Genomic DNA, 15,040 nt, shown 5'->3' with positions numbered 1-15,040 from the left:
ACATCTCCCGCTGGGCAACTGTGTTTCGCTGTTTCAGACGTTATCGGCATGTTCTCAAAATGGAATTCGCAACTTAGTTTGATCGATTATTACGATGAAAACAAAGTTATAGTTGTGAATCCATAATTTCAATTAAGCTTCCCAATATCAATCGATCACGTCCAGTATTATTTATTCCAACCTTGCCGTCACTAATAATATTTTCAAAGTGAGACACCCGCGCGCGGCTGTGACAACAAAAAGCTCAACGTGCTACAGTGTGCTTTTTATTATGTTTGTTTCGAGAGCCAACGGGCAAAAATTCCATTGAAACGCATGAATCGTGAGAAAAAGCTGACTTTGGAGCCGGCTGATAGTGATGGTATAAACTGCGACTTGGCAAACGCTTCAACACCACTTCGCTGGACCGGAGAGTTGTTACCAAAGGTGACAAGATGGGGCCGCTTGGTGTTTTTATTGTGGCTTGTTGTTAGTGTGTCTTTGTGAGCTCGAGTGTTTACACTATTTGTTTTGCTACAGCACCAATAACGCGCCTCACAAGTGGTGAGGCTTTTTGCTAGTCGACTTGATTTTGTATAGGAATTACCTGCGCTACACTCTCACACGGATTGCAATACTATGGCGACCGGCGACCGACGCCGATGATGGCAAGCCTAGAGTGATTGCAGTGTGTGGAGAGTTTAGTATTCAATTACGTCAGCTGACAGTGGCACGACTTTGCCGTTTAAGCTCGCGTGGGGAACTGTGCCAAATGGAGGTGTGTATTAAGTGTACCTACCAGCTTCTTGCACTGAACGACGGCGAGTAACGGGGAAAGGTGAACACACAAGCACCAAACTGACACCTTCGTGCTAAGTTTAAGCACAGTGACTGTAACAGCGACTGTGTTGCAATTTGGCCAAGCTATTTTGACATACATAAATTGCCTCACGATCGGAAATCCAGTTGTCTGTGGTCAAATTCAATCCGTTTTGGTACTCTCGCCTTATAATAAACATTGCTGGGAGATATCTTTTTGTTGTTTTGTCTTTCTCCTAGAAAAGTACAAAAATCATTGGGGCGAGTTTTAAATGGGGCCACAAGGACCGAATGTTTCGTACTTATCGACTCAGTTCGACGAACTAAGCATGTTCTGTATGTGTGTAACGCTCGCTAATTTCACTCACTCCTCTCTGAGAAAGCTGGACCGAGTTTCGAACTCTTAATGTCAATCGTTATGGGCGGACTGAATATATGATCGGACTTGAAGACAGCACTTGTACTATCCTCCCATCTCGAGTTTAAGTTTGTGGTGATGAAATCGAGGTGGTCGACAAATTCGTGTATCTGGGTTCAGTGGTAACTGCCGACAACGATACAAGCCGAGAAGTTCATCGGCGATTTATGGCAGGAAATCGTACGTACTTTAGTCTCCGGAGGACGCTCCGATCGAGTAGAATTCGTTGACGAACCAAGTTAACCATCTACAAGACGCTGATCAGACCAATAGTCCTCTACGGGCATGAGACATCGACTATGCTTGTCGAGGACCAACGCACGTATGCGGTCTTCGAGCGGAAGATGTTGCGTACTATCTTAAGTGGACTGCATTAGAAGAACGGAACGTGGAGAAGGCGAATTAACCACGAACTGCAGGAGCTACTTGGGGAGCCATCTATCGTTCGACGTCCACACCGCTAAGATTGGCAGGTTGCGGTGGGCTGGGCATGTCGTAAGGATGTCGGACGGCGGCCCTGTAGAGATGGCTCGTGAAACTAATCCGTCAGGGACGAGACGGAGAGGTGCACACTGCACAGCGGGCAAGGTGGATCGATCAGGTGACCTGCGGACCCTACGCAGACTGCAGAGCTGGTGAACTGCAGCCATGGACTGAGTGGAATGGTGACAACTCTTACGTACAGCAAAGGCCATATCACGGCTTGGTACTGTTGGGTAATGAGAGGGCTACAATGCAGCAACTGCCGTGGTATAACATTAATCAATGCCGCCTATAAAGTCCTCTTCGAAATTCTTCTCCGTCGTCTTTCTCCTCTTACGAAAGGATGCGTTGGGCAGTAGCAAGCGGGTTTCACGCAAGCACATGCTACTACGAATTAAATCTTCACTGTCCGGTAAATCCTACAAAAATCGTGCCCCCGCATCACGTCTTCGTGAACATCGAAGCACTTTATGATACAGTCGCTATGGCAAATAAAGCTCGACTACGGTTTTTCGGATAAATCAACAAGGTTTATCAAAACTACCTTTGATCGAGTGATATGTTACATGTGCGTATAGAGGATACTCTCGAATCCCTTTGAAGCGCGTAGATGGTAGACAAGAAGAAAAACTATCCTGTACGTTGTTCAGCTTCATTCTTGAGGGTGTAAACCGACGAGCGGGCATTGAAACGAGTGGTATCATTTTCAGCAAAGGTAGTCAGAGGCTACGTAGACAACGTCTACGTTATTAAGAGAAACTTTGCTAAAGCGGAAGCAATTTACGATAGACTAAAACTGAAGGCTAGGAGAGTTGGACTTAAATTATTGCGTCGGATGTACTTGTACTTGGTCATCAAAGGGAAATGTTTGAGAGAAACTCTTGGACAGTGATGAACTCAAAGTGGTATATGAGTTCGTATACTTGGGATCTCTGGTAACCGCTAACATTAACACAAGTAAGGAGATCCAACGTCATATTCAAACTGGAGTTCAGGCCTACTTTGGTCTTCGCAGGCCGCTTCTTTCCAGGAGCATACTGCGGTGCACGAAACTGGCTATCTACAAAACCTCAATTAGACCAGTAATGCCGGTACCCGCATAACTGTCCTATACTGATTTTAGTTACTTTTGAGTTATCATCGGGAATCGACTTAATTGTTATCATATTTTCTGGAAAAAAATTAAGATTGATACTAACATGGAAAAAATACCAAGTTGCTTTTGTCCCATTATGAAAGTACCCGCATTACAGTCCCACTGCATAGTGGTACAAACTGCAAACATACAATTTTGCTCCAGATTAGTGTAGATCGGGTTATTTTAGGCATATAGAAGTATGTCATTTAATTACCTAGACTAATGTCGTTTTTCTGTAGTACAAGCTACGTTTCTTATGATACTGCCGGTTGCTGGTTGCATTTTGTCTTTTTGTGGTCCCATTTTGTCTTTTTTCAAGTTATATAACGTAAAACCAATTCCATCCATGGTTTTTTGTTCTCAACGATAAACTTCTGGTGCCATGAAACTGTTATGGTCATTTGTTCTGGATGAAATTGCTGGAAATCCGAAAATTCACGGATAATATTAAATCGCCGTTTTCTCAACCAGTTGTTTTTCATATGGGACAGTTATCCGGGTACCAGCAGAGTAGTTCTCTATGAACTTGAAACCGTTACACTGCTTATGAAGAATACACGCGCACTGGCCGTATTTGAACGGAAAGTGTTGCGGTCAATATTTGATGAAGTAAAAATCGAAAGCGTAGGCGCAGGCGTATGATTCACAACTTTCAGGCACAACTTGGAGGATTCCCATTGTGCACCTGACGAAAGTCGGTAGGCTAATGTCCTCCTGCATCTCATCAGCGACTGATATCCTGTAGTCTTCTTTCCGTGCGCCAAGATCAATTGTCATATCATTTTTGTTTTCTGTTGTATCACTATTCAGATGCTTATAGAAGTACTGCTTCCACCTCTCGATCTTCCCACACTCGTTTGTAGGGAGGTTGCCTCGACTAAACTCCTGCACATATCGAGTTGTGGTACGTTGTTTTTCCAGGAACTGTTCAGATTCTCGTTGAATTTTCGAGTATCGTTACCGGTCCTCTTGTTTGTGCTTCTACCTTAAGAGAACTGAGTTTTTGCTGTTCCGTATTCGTCGGTAGCGTTCCACGTTTTTTCTCGCACAGTTTTGCAGCATTCACACCCGTGCTTCAATCTTCTTCTCACCTAACTGTATACATTAGCCAAAGAACCAGTCATTTTTAGGACCCGGAGTCCTTGTACCTAGTATCACTACAGCAGCACTACCTATGAGAGATTGAATGCTCCTCCTATCTTTACGAGTAGCTGTACCAAGTGAATCTACCGTTGGTAGCGCTGCCTCCAGCTGCTGCGGAATTGCTATCAGCGCCGGTATCCTAAAGTTGCACATCCAGGCGTTGATTAACTACCATCCCATCACGCGTAGGTGCATTCCTCCTTATACCATGAACGCGGTGTTTTTCTCAATTGCTATGATATACTTACTTTAATTTACTCTCATGGCGACAGATCGTTGAGGTCCCATGCCGAATCCAGAATACACCTCCACAATTCTCGTTTACAGCACACATCCAGCGCACGCAAGGTCTGCCTCGAAGTCGTTGGCCTTTATCCGGTTTTCTGCTCAATATTATCTTTGCCGGTCTCTCATCCGTCATCCGTGCTACGTGGTCAGCACACTGTAACCTGCCGTGTTTTATCAGCTTGACGATATGAGCGTGTCTGTGCACTTTGTACAGCCAGGCTGTTTTTTGCTCATCTTCATCTTAAAGAGAAAACAGTTTTCTCCCCTTTTAACAACTGTGAGCTTACATTCAATGTGCATCACACCATCTGCTGTAGAGAGAGCGCAGAGTAATAGTTGCTCTGATGAAAAAACGCTCCTTATTTGGAAGAGCAAAATCCCAGTGAAACTCTTGTAAATTGCTCAACCGCGCATGCAAGAAAAGTGAAATAAATTGCTCGGCGACCAACTGAGCATTGCGTTACCGTTCTCATCGCTCTGGGGAGCGGCAAAAACAGTATAAAATTTAACTTTCTGCAGAATAAGCAACCATGGTGGGTTGTAAATCTTCCTATAATATAAAATTTGAAAACGGTTAGGACGTGGCTTAATGTGAACCTAAATGTTTTGATATTTGGCCAACTTCTCTTCTAGTAAAGGAGACGCTAACGAAAACTACTAGAGCAAACAAATGTTTACCCCTAACACGAGATTAAGTGTGAAAAGGAACTCTGCGACTGAAATACTCTACTACTCACTCTGTGTGAGAGAAAGTCTATTTCTCCAAGGAATTTGGCAGGTAGAGAAAGAAATTTGAGCAAAAATCAAGAAAACGGAAGAAGCCTGCGTACAGCTCGTGATTCATGCGCCTGCGCCACATCCCATTTTCTAGTTTGCCTCCGAGTATTGATCGCAGGATTCTAAGCTCGAAGACCCCAAGCGCTTGTCGATTAGCCTCCTTCCATGTCCAGGATTCATGTCCGTAGAGCGCCACCTATAGAGCACAAATTTCGTACGGATCTGTAGGCTACGGGACCTAAGTTGGCTATGCAATTCGCAATAAGCCCTATTCGCTGCCGTAATCCGCCTCTTCACCTCACGGCTCACCTCGTTGTCACATGTCACAAGAGTACTAAGATGAACAGATTCGTCGACCACTTCGAAACTATCCCCATCCATATTAACCGCAGCACCAACACCCGCAGAACTACTACGCCAGCCACCATGTACAGCCAGCATGGCAGTGTTTATGGTGAGTCTAATACTCGCAGCATCCCTTCTGAGAGTCGTAAAGGCCTCCTTAAATGCTCTAACACCAATTTTATCAATGCCGTATGCGAAGCTTCGTGATGATGGTGCCGCTCCTCTGCACACCTGTTGAACAGCACGTTCGAGAGCCCGTCACCTTGCTTCAGACCATCTAACGTTACAAAAGCGTCCGTAAATTCGACCGCTGTACTGCCGCATGATGTGAAACCGTCAAGCGTCGTACGTTACAGTTTAATTAGTTTTGTTGAAAAAGGCATATTTTGCCACAGCTCGTTGCGTTTCACTCGTACGCTGCCTTAAAGTCAATAAACAGATGATGTTTTGAAGGTTGTAATCACGAAACATGTCGATGATCTGTCTCGAGTTAAGCATCTGGTCCGTTGTAGATCGTCCCACTCGACCGCATTGGTATTCTTCAACAAAGGCTTCCTGCAACGGACTCAGCCGCTGGAACCGGATACGGGAGAGAATTTTATAAGCGGAATTGAGGAGGGTTATGCCTCGATAATTACTACAGTCCAGTCTATGTCACGTTAGTGTAGATAGGGCATTAGTCATTAGTTCCAACCAATCCGCAGGTAGTTGTTCCTCATGGTCTAATTGGATTCTCCCTCGCCGTCCTTCCGTGCTGTTTTGTGGTTCTTCAGCTCTTTGCAAGCATTCTTCAACTCGTCCGAAGTTGGTGGGTCCACAGCTTGGCCGTCTTTCTCAATTTCTCTTCTGTTCCTCTCGACGACTCTCCTACTTTCTTCACTGTTCAACACCACTTCAAAGTGTTACTTCCAACGCCTGGCCACCTATGATTTATCAGTAATCAGGTTCCTCTCCTTGTCATTATACATGGCAGGTACTGGCACAGTCCGGTTCCTGATTTCGTTGATCGTTCTATAGAAGCTTCTGGTGCCGTGCCTGGTGAAGCAATTCTCCGCCACCGCGAGGACGCGATCGTAGTGCTCACGTTTCTTACGTGGGTGAAGTCTCTTTTCGGTAGCTCTTGTCTCCCGGTATTACTCCCGCATCTGACGCGTCACACGATTAGCTGCTAATAACGTTTTGGCATAGGCCCGGTTCTTCTTTTCCGCCACCTCTAAACACTCAGCATCGATCCACTCACTACACGTGGTTCCCGTTGTCATACCTATCAACATTCCGACTATACTCTGCAGCAACTCCTTCCGCTGATAATTTCTGGATGTCCAGGTGTATCTTCCTGGCCGATATCGATCCGAATACGTTGGATAGCCGGGCGCGAGTTTTGCCTACCACGAGAGAGTGATCCGAATCGATGATTGGCCCTCGAAAGGACCGCACATCAATGACGTCTGAAAAGGGCCGGCCGTCGACCAGCATGTGGTTGATCTTGGAGCAAGCCTCTCAATTGGGGTGTCTCCAGATGTGTTTCCGAATATTCATACGTGCAAAATGGGTACTACAGATAGCCTCAAGTCGTTGTCGTTGGTGGTAGAGTGAAGGTTTTCCCTACCAATAACGGGACGAAAGAAATCCTCTCGTCCGACTTGTGCGTTCATATCTCCGATGACGATCTTCATGTCATGTAGTGGGCATTCTTCATACGTTTTCTCGAGGAGCTCATAGAACTTCTATTTTACGTCTACACCCAATGACACGCTTCATTTGGTTTCCGAGTATCACGAAACTGATCCTCCGCTCCGCTCTGTCACCGGCACTGCATTGCCCGGTCTCGCAACGGGGCTGCCGTCTTGGATGTAGCTGACGAGACACCGCTTTAAATTGTTCAGCCGTCCGCATCGGATCAGTCGCTGTTTATGCCGCCCCTAACCTGAGGGACAGGCGCTCAGGTAAGCTGCTCTCCAAGGAGCTATAATATACGAAGAGTGAAATTCACCTTTTGTTAATATTGGCCACCTTCCCGAGTAACACCTGCAACATCGAGTTATAAACAAGTTATAAATAGATTGCAAGAAAAACATTAAGTTTTAATTTACTCGTAGTGTTGTAATATATCAGAAGTATAGTTTGGAGTTGTATACACATTACAAATTATTCTCAACTTTTTTCTTGAGAATATATTACTTTAGACGGACAAGGGACGCAAATATGATGAAATCAGTTGTGAATGTGTTTAATAGCAATAATTGGGATTTCGGCTTAGCAGTCATTCATCTCAGAATTCAGAACGAAGTTCTTGTCATTCGTGTGAAGGCACCAATAAGTGCTGAAACGTTGGGACGAATGACAAGAACTCCGTTCTAAATTCTGAGACGAATGACTGCTAAGCCGAAATCCCAATTATTGATACCTTCTACAGTCGAACTCCCCCACCCAATGTGTTTAGTATGGTGAACTATTCTTCCTTCATCAAGTACAGTGCAGATTAAAAATATTATTATAAATAAATAATTTTTTATATGAGTTGTGTTAATAACTCATTTAAAAAGCAATATATATTCCATATTGGCTCCGTTATATGTTATTTATGAGTCATAAATCAGTTACTTATACTTACTATGGAAAAACCATGTTACTCAGGTTGTGTTGGTTCCTTTAACACTGCACTAAAAGGTGTCTCACATCAAATTACACCACCGAAAAAACATTGTAGAAAATTACCTAGTTGACCGACCCTTTTCCGAAACTTTTAAGTAGTAAAATATGATCCATTGGTAAAATTATGATATACTTCTGCCACATGAGCAGACCGCTTTCCAAATCATGTACATATTTTTTTGGCAAACTTTGGAAGTTTCTGCTTTCTTACTTCCTCCGGAACATGAAACTTGTGCTGGGCAGTCATGAACAGTAGCTCCGGAAGCTGCCGGAGGTCCGCCATGTTGTTAGTCCCGTCGTCCATGATGAGACAATGAGGTTTCGTCGGCCCCTGGGTGTACAGTTTCCGGACCCGTGACTTTACCACCTTTTTTCCCATCCTGATCCTTGGCTCTCTGGAGACTTGGACAATTTCAACATTATCACATCTATGACCGACGCATTGGGATTCCACGTAAACGCTTTCACAACACGCTTGTGATCCTGAGGCTATTATTGCGAAAGCTATATTTGGTGCTTCTTCCAACTTGTCGACTCACCATTTGTGAAGCCGACCATAGTGTAGAAAAGTGCGAAAAAATTTAAGTTTTAGGAGTTATCCTAGTAACAAAACTTACTTTCGCTGACCGCTTCAATACTAATATAAACATATTAGATATATTAGATATTGGAACATTGGTGAAAGAACAAAAAAATATTAAATATGACCACATACAACAAAGTTTTTCGGGAATTTATACTCTAGAATAATTAGCTGTTTACAGCTAGAAATCTGAAAACCCCAAAACAAATCGCTTTAACAAGTGTTATCAGAGTTTAATCCCTTAAAAATATAACAATGCAATTAAATAATGTTATACGTAAAATTTTCGATAAGCAGAAAAAAGTATTCATAATCCAGAAAATAACTAAAGCCGAACCATTGTGGCTATTAAAGATACAAAATGCTTTTACCTGGATTGAGTGATTAGCAGAGAAATATGAAGTTCATGAAAATGCAGTGTTCTGCACTGTGTAAAATTTACGAAAGCGTTACTTTCAGTTAAACTTACATCGCGATTTCTTTTCAGGAAACTTATATAGCTGAAGTTACTTTCAAGAAGAATGTAACCAGAAGTGATTCTCAAAACATACAATTCAATTATCGTCTGTTCACCATTTATGTTTTACCTACGGTTTGTATTTTCATTGCGTATTCAATCCTTGGTCGGTATCCGCCTAAAATTTTATGGGTCACATAAAACTATTATAAATTCAAAACCTACTAATTAAAAACTCAATTAAATTGTTAAAAGTTATTTTGCTAACTGCGTCTACCGGTTTAGATAACTGTAGAAGGTCAGCGTTTGGAATTTGACATCACTTGTCTGCTTTCCGGTAGCGGTTTTAAAAAAGACCACGACGAATTTGACCAAGCGTTTAACTTTCAGTTCGGTTATCTATTAACATAAGACCCTACTTCACGCTTGGGTTGTCAAGCGAAATCCTTTCAACAACTTAACCTTTTCCAAATAAAACCTGCGCTGAAACATAGGCTCCCATTAGTATTGAACTGCCATCTGGGAACAAGCGATCATACGAAGAGTCTACGAGCCGTTCTTTCCAAATCCCAGGAATGGGATTCTATGGCTCCAATAAAATGGTTTCAAACTACATTAATTGCAAATAATTGCATTTTTCTTTCCAGATGGTGTAAAATGGTCATCACAACTCAACTAATAAGCTGATATAGTTAACACTCAAGTACGCATACACATAACGAGCGAAATGGAACTACCAAAAGGAGCCAAAATCACCCACGCTGGACTGCTACAGCATAGTCCGGATGGAAAGACGGAGATTCAGAAGATCACCCAGGCTGGTCTGGTTGCTCGTTCGCCGGAAGGAACGGCCGCCAAGGGAATGAACATTCGAGGAAATGAAGACTTGTGGGTGGAAATTCAAGCGAATACATTCAAAAACTGGGTGAACGAGCATTTGCGAGAGTCGGGTTTGCGGGTTCGTGACTCATTCTATGGTTGGTTGAAGGAAAAATTTATAATAGTGTATCTTTTCAGGTAACCGATTTTCATGATGACTTCTGCAATGGTACATATCTGTGTGCCCTGGTGGAAGCCTTGCAAAAGAGACCACTCAAACCAACGTGGAACAAAAGACCTGCAAATCAACATCACTATTTGGAGAATGCTACCACGGCATTGAACGCCATCGAAGCAGATGGAGTAAAGCTAGTCAATATCGGGAACGTTGATATTATCAACGGTAACGTCAAACTGATTCTGGGTCTCATCTGGTCCTTAATTGTGCGCTATCAGATCGGTCGAAGTAAGTTCCCACCCAGAAAATTAATGCTGGCATGGCTACAGGCTGCTCTTCCGGATTGTAAGGTCACGAATCTAACGAGCGACTGGAACAGTGGAGTGCTACTGTCGGCTTTGCTGGATTACTGCGAGCCGGGAATATTTCCCCACTGGCGTACGTTGGATGGGAACGATTCGGTCAGGAATTGCGAACGTGCCATGAACATCGCCTACGAACGGTTCGGAATACCGAAAGTGTTGGAGCCGGAGTATCTGGCATCCAGTTGGCTGGATGAGCTCTCTGGTATGACCTACCTGTCGTACTTTATGAGACCGGATGGGCCAGGGTACAATGCCACGATGAGATGGGTTAACAGCAGCATTAAAACACCGGTCTCAAACTTTACGGTTAGTTGAAAAATTTAAGCAACCCGATGTTTCAATCTAAACTATTCTATATTTGTAGACGGATTTCAACGACGGAAAGGTGTTTTGTGAGATAATCAAAGATCTAGGAGGACCAGTTCCCGACCCTAGCAAACTAAGCTCAGATCCAGCTTTATGGGAAAATAACCAGAACAAAGTCATTGAAGGTGGTCTAAAGCTGGGCGTGAAACCGGTGCTATCAGCTAAGGATATGGCAACCGCGGATGAAGAACATCTAGGCGTAATGGCCTACACTACTTGGTTGCGTTGGGTCATTCCAAGACCGCCCTTGGCCGACATGTTGGCGGTGCACTTAGAGAGCACATCGGGAAGAATTGGGGAACCGACGCGATTTGGAGTGGAAGTGCTCTCAAGGGAAATTGAACTTTCGAAGGTGAAAGCGTTTGTTGGTACACCGAATAGTAAAGTTCTCCAACCGGTGAAATTAAACTCCAGAGGAGAGGGAGCATACATACCGGATAAGTACGGAATGCACGAGATTATTCTAGAGGTTGACGATAATCAGTAAGTAAATCGTAACGTAACTTTCGAATGCTGTAACCTAATCTAAACACATGTTGCTGTAGACTGGGTGGCCATTTCTTCCGAGTTTTGCCACGATTGGTGCACGTGGCTCCACCCGGAATGGCACCATGTGCCTTGGGCAGCCTAGTTGAGGTTCTCGTCAACGCCACCGGTGCTCCTAAGTTTGAGGATATTCTAGTGACGGCGTACAGTCCATCCGGAAGGCCGTTGAAATGCCCGTTAAAAAAGGTAGGTGATAGTGATAAACTTGTTATTGTGTTTAGTTCAATGTTAAGATATTATTAAAATACAAAGTCCAATCATTGTTTTGCACTTGTAACTGATGTCTTTTTGCATCCCGTGTTGAATATTGTTAAAAACCTGTATCAAATTTTGAGGCCTTCGCTGTTAAATTTTGAAAGAGCTTATCTCACACTTTTTATGAAACCTGATTCACTGAAATTGGAACATGATGACCATTTAAAAAATATCTTTAAGTTTGGCCCTTGATACATTTTAGAATTTATTTTGGATGTGTTCTTGGCAGGCTTGGCCGTATTCAGCCTCAACATTTTTTATTAATTTATTTCTATCTCAAACAATATCTGTGGAATGATGTGTAATAAAACAATATCGCACGCTTAGCCTAGATTATTAGATTATTAGTTGAGAGAATTCATTATCGATATTGTTTTTTGGCACATTTTGAATGTGTAGGATAAGTACAACGATACACTGTGCCCCAGTGCTGAGGAGAGAAAATTTCCAGCTCGAAAAGATCCTCAACTCGATCGGGAATCGAACCCGATATTACAACCGTGCCACGGGGACCACAATACTCCTTAAAAAAAAAAAAAAAACAATTTCGTCAGTGAAAAAAATCGAAAATATTAACGTAAACTCTTTATAAAAAGATAGAGATAGTTTTTCATAGGAAGATAGATAGTTCTCAGTTTAATATTTATATTTTCCCGTCAAATAGCAAATCATTTGAATGCACATTAACATTGTCTTTGGCCTTATGTAAATGTCGTATACACACCTCAAAACAACATCCCGGGAACATCTGATTAGTTGGGGATTTTTGATACAGCTTTGTGACTAGGGAACATATAGTTTCCGGCGATCCTACCAGAGAATACTGGAGGAGTCGGATTCATAGCTAGAAGTCGACTGACTTGGCCTCGTCTCCAAAATAGCAAGTCTATACATTAATTTGCTATTATCGATATGCACAAGACGAAAACGGGTAGCTGAAACAATTAGAGGGGCAAACACGGAAATATGCATCTTCTGCATTTATAAGCTCGAACACCTTGCCGTTCGCTATGGGTAATTTGATGCCTCCTTCGCACTCGCGCTGTACAGCTTGGACCTCACGCTGTTGGTTAGGCTGGGAGGAAGAGTGCGAAAGAATCTAGTTGAACTGTAAACAGTTGTGTGTTGCATAATTGGGCATTGACACATTTGTTTATTGTTTTTGTTGTAAGGTTGAGGTCGTACAGTGACGCTCATGTTGAGTCACCTCAATTGTTTGTTACTCAATCACCTTATTTCGGTCCGTACACTCAAGAATTGATATATTTACTTTACATTCGAAACATTCGGTGTATTTTTGGCACGTTTACCCTATTACAGTCGGTTTTTACGCAAGGGATACGTTCCAAATTTGTATGGAAACGCGTAAAAACACTAGAATGCGTTGAAAACATAACATAAGTAGTCAGTGTAATGACCAAAATACATTATTATAAATTTTTAGTATTCACACCAAAATTTGTGAATTGTTTCGAAAACTGATATGTGATTACATTTGTTCTAAAACGGAAAATATGATTGAAATGAGGTCGATATCGTGTATCGTTTTTGGGTTATTGAAAAAAAAAAACGCGTAAAAACCTGACTGTATTCACCTACTCAATTTTTTACTCTATTTTCGACCCCTTTAATTTCTCCCTTTCCTCTGCTTTACCTTATGTATGAAACACTTATTTCATTATCAATCCCAATTTAACAAAATTATTAACACTGTTTTTGCCTATCTACTCTAAAACTAACACATTTACTTAAATTTTAACATATTTACTTCATTATTATCCGCATTCACTCTATTTTATCACAGTTTCATCTTTTACCCCGTTTTTCGCTATACACTAAAGTCACTTTTTACGCGGGGGATACGTGCCGCGTAGTAGGAAGCCGCGTAAATTCCGGAATCCGCGTAAAAATAGCCGCGTAAAAAACCTGCCTAAAGAGTGACCTTAGGGTATATAACTTACTTTTCGCGCATCAACTGAGTTTTTCGCACCTTTTTTCGACTTTTTACCCTATGTTTGGCCCATTAACTCTATAAATAAAACATTCATTCTATTCTTGTTATATATACATATATTGCTCATTGTGATTCCTTATTTGCTCCAGTACTGAACCCATTTTGGCCTATTTATTCTATATATAAAGGATTTGCTTTATTTTTGACACATTTATTTTATAACCTTATCCATTTTTATTTGATTTTATAATTTAAGCATTCATCCTTCTATGGCACATTTATTCTATTATTCATCCAACTCTTACCCTATTTACCTTTTAATTTTTTTTTTTTACATTAGGCCTATACTGCCCCTGTTTACATAGTTGACGTAAGAGCCAAAATGACCAAAAGGCACTTTTTCGTTGATTCAGCTTCCTTTCCCTAAGATACATGCACTACAAATGAAAAGAAAACTATTTTGTTTTAAATCTTTAGAGAAATATTGGAAAAACGTTTTGGCGTAACTGCCAATTGGTTGCAAAAACTGGCGTCACTCCGTACAATGTGCAATTGTTTATGTTAATTCGTTTTACTCGACTGTCTAACTACTGTCTGTTTGTCTAAGTTAAGTCGTTCAATTCGACAAATATTCCATGCAAAGGGGAAAAGGGGATTGAGTTCTTGTATTGAATATTATTATTTTTACAAACACTAAGCCTCTGGAAGGTCTAAAGTCACCGTGTCCTTTCCCCCTACTAGTGGATATTTGGATATTTGCCTCAGATGAAATAATTACAACTGTGTGTATATTACGGTGGGTAAATTCAATCGATTTTCCAGAACGTTTTTATGGTTCTATTTGGGGCCCCAAACAATCTTGACACTACCGGAAGTGGATTGATCGATAGCTCTCTAGGAAGAAACATGCGAAAAAGTTTTCCTATACTAATTTTCATACAAATTCATGTACATGCATATGTAATGCACCAATCAGAGGCACGAGTAATCCATATTCGGCAGGTATAGCATTGGGGGCCTAAATTGAAATAAAAAAAGTTTGTTCTGGCTCTGTGCTGTCAAGTTTGCATTTTTCCATGTAACGATTACCCACCTTAGCGTAAATGTAAGTTTTTGTGTATGTGTTTGTGTGTGTATGTGTGTGGGTTTGTATGTGTGTTTGTGCGTATTTGTCTAATTGAAACTGCCGGTGGAATATAACTGACGTTTGACCGAAAAACGATTGATAAAACTAATTCAACTGCGAGGCAGAGTAGGAAGTAGTCGATGTTTTACGCCAAGCTATGCGAACAATCTGCGAGAAAAATGCATGTTTATTCGCATAAATTGGCGTAGCGGTTTTTCTGGATTAATAACCATGGGCAGACTCGTATAATCCATGGGGCCTCTATTCAAACATTTATGTTCATAAAATTGACAGACTATTTTGGTGAAATTGTATCTCAATATAATTATTTGGGTTATAATAACAA

General features: G+C 41.8%; 1 protein-coding gene across 3 annotated transcripts in view; it reads left to right on the top strand.

Annotated features, from left to right (window-relative positions):
* Positions 1-15,040, top strand: part of LOC129719559 (filamin-C) — a 156,012-nt gene that overhangs the window by 32,148 nt on the left and 108,824 nt on the right. For all 3 annotated transcript variants that reach the window (XM_055670953.1, XM_055670952.1, XM_055670954.1), the window contains exons 2-5: positions 9,733-10,043; positions 10,103-10,753; positions 10,812-11,296; positions 11,359-11,545. In XM_055670953.1, the coding sequence (XP_055526928.1) occupies positions 9,813-10,043; positions 10,103-10,753; positions 10,812-11,296; positions 11,359-11,545 (1,554 nt within the window). In that variant the 5' untranslated portion in view covers positions 9,733-9,812. The remainder of the gene's footprint in view (positions 1-9,732; positions 10,044-10,102; positions 10,754-10,811; positions 11,297-11,358; positions 11,546-15,040) is intronic.

The sequence above is a fragment of the Wyeomyia smithii genome, chromosome 2 (genome assembly GCF_029784165.1).
Source record: "Wyeomyia smithii strain HCP4-BCI-WySm-NY-G18 chromosome 2, ASM2978416v1, whole genome shotgun sequence".
Taxonomy (NCBI): domain Eukaryota; kingdom Metazoa; phylum Arthropoda; class Insecta; order Diptera; family Culicidae; genus Wyeomyia; species Wyeomyia smithii.
This window is presented reverse-complemented; position numbering and strand designations above follow the sequence as displayed.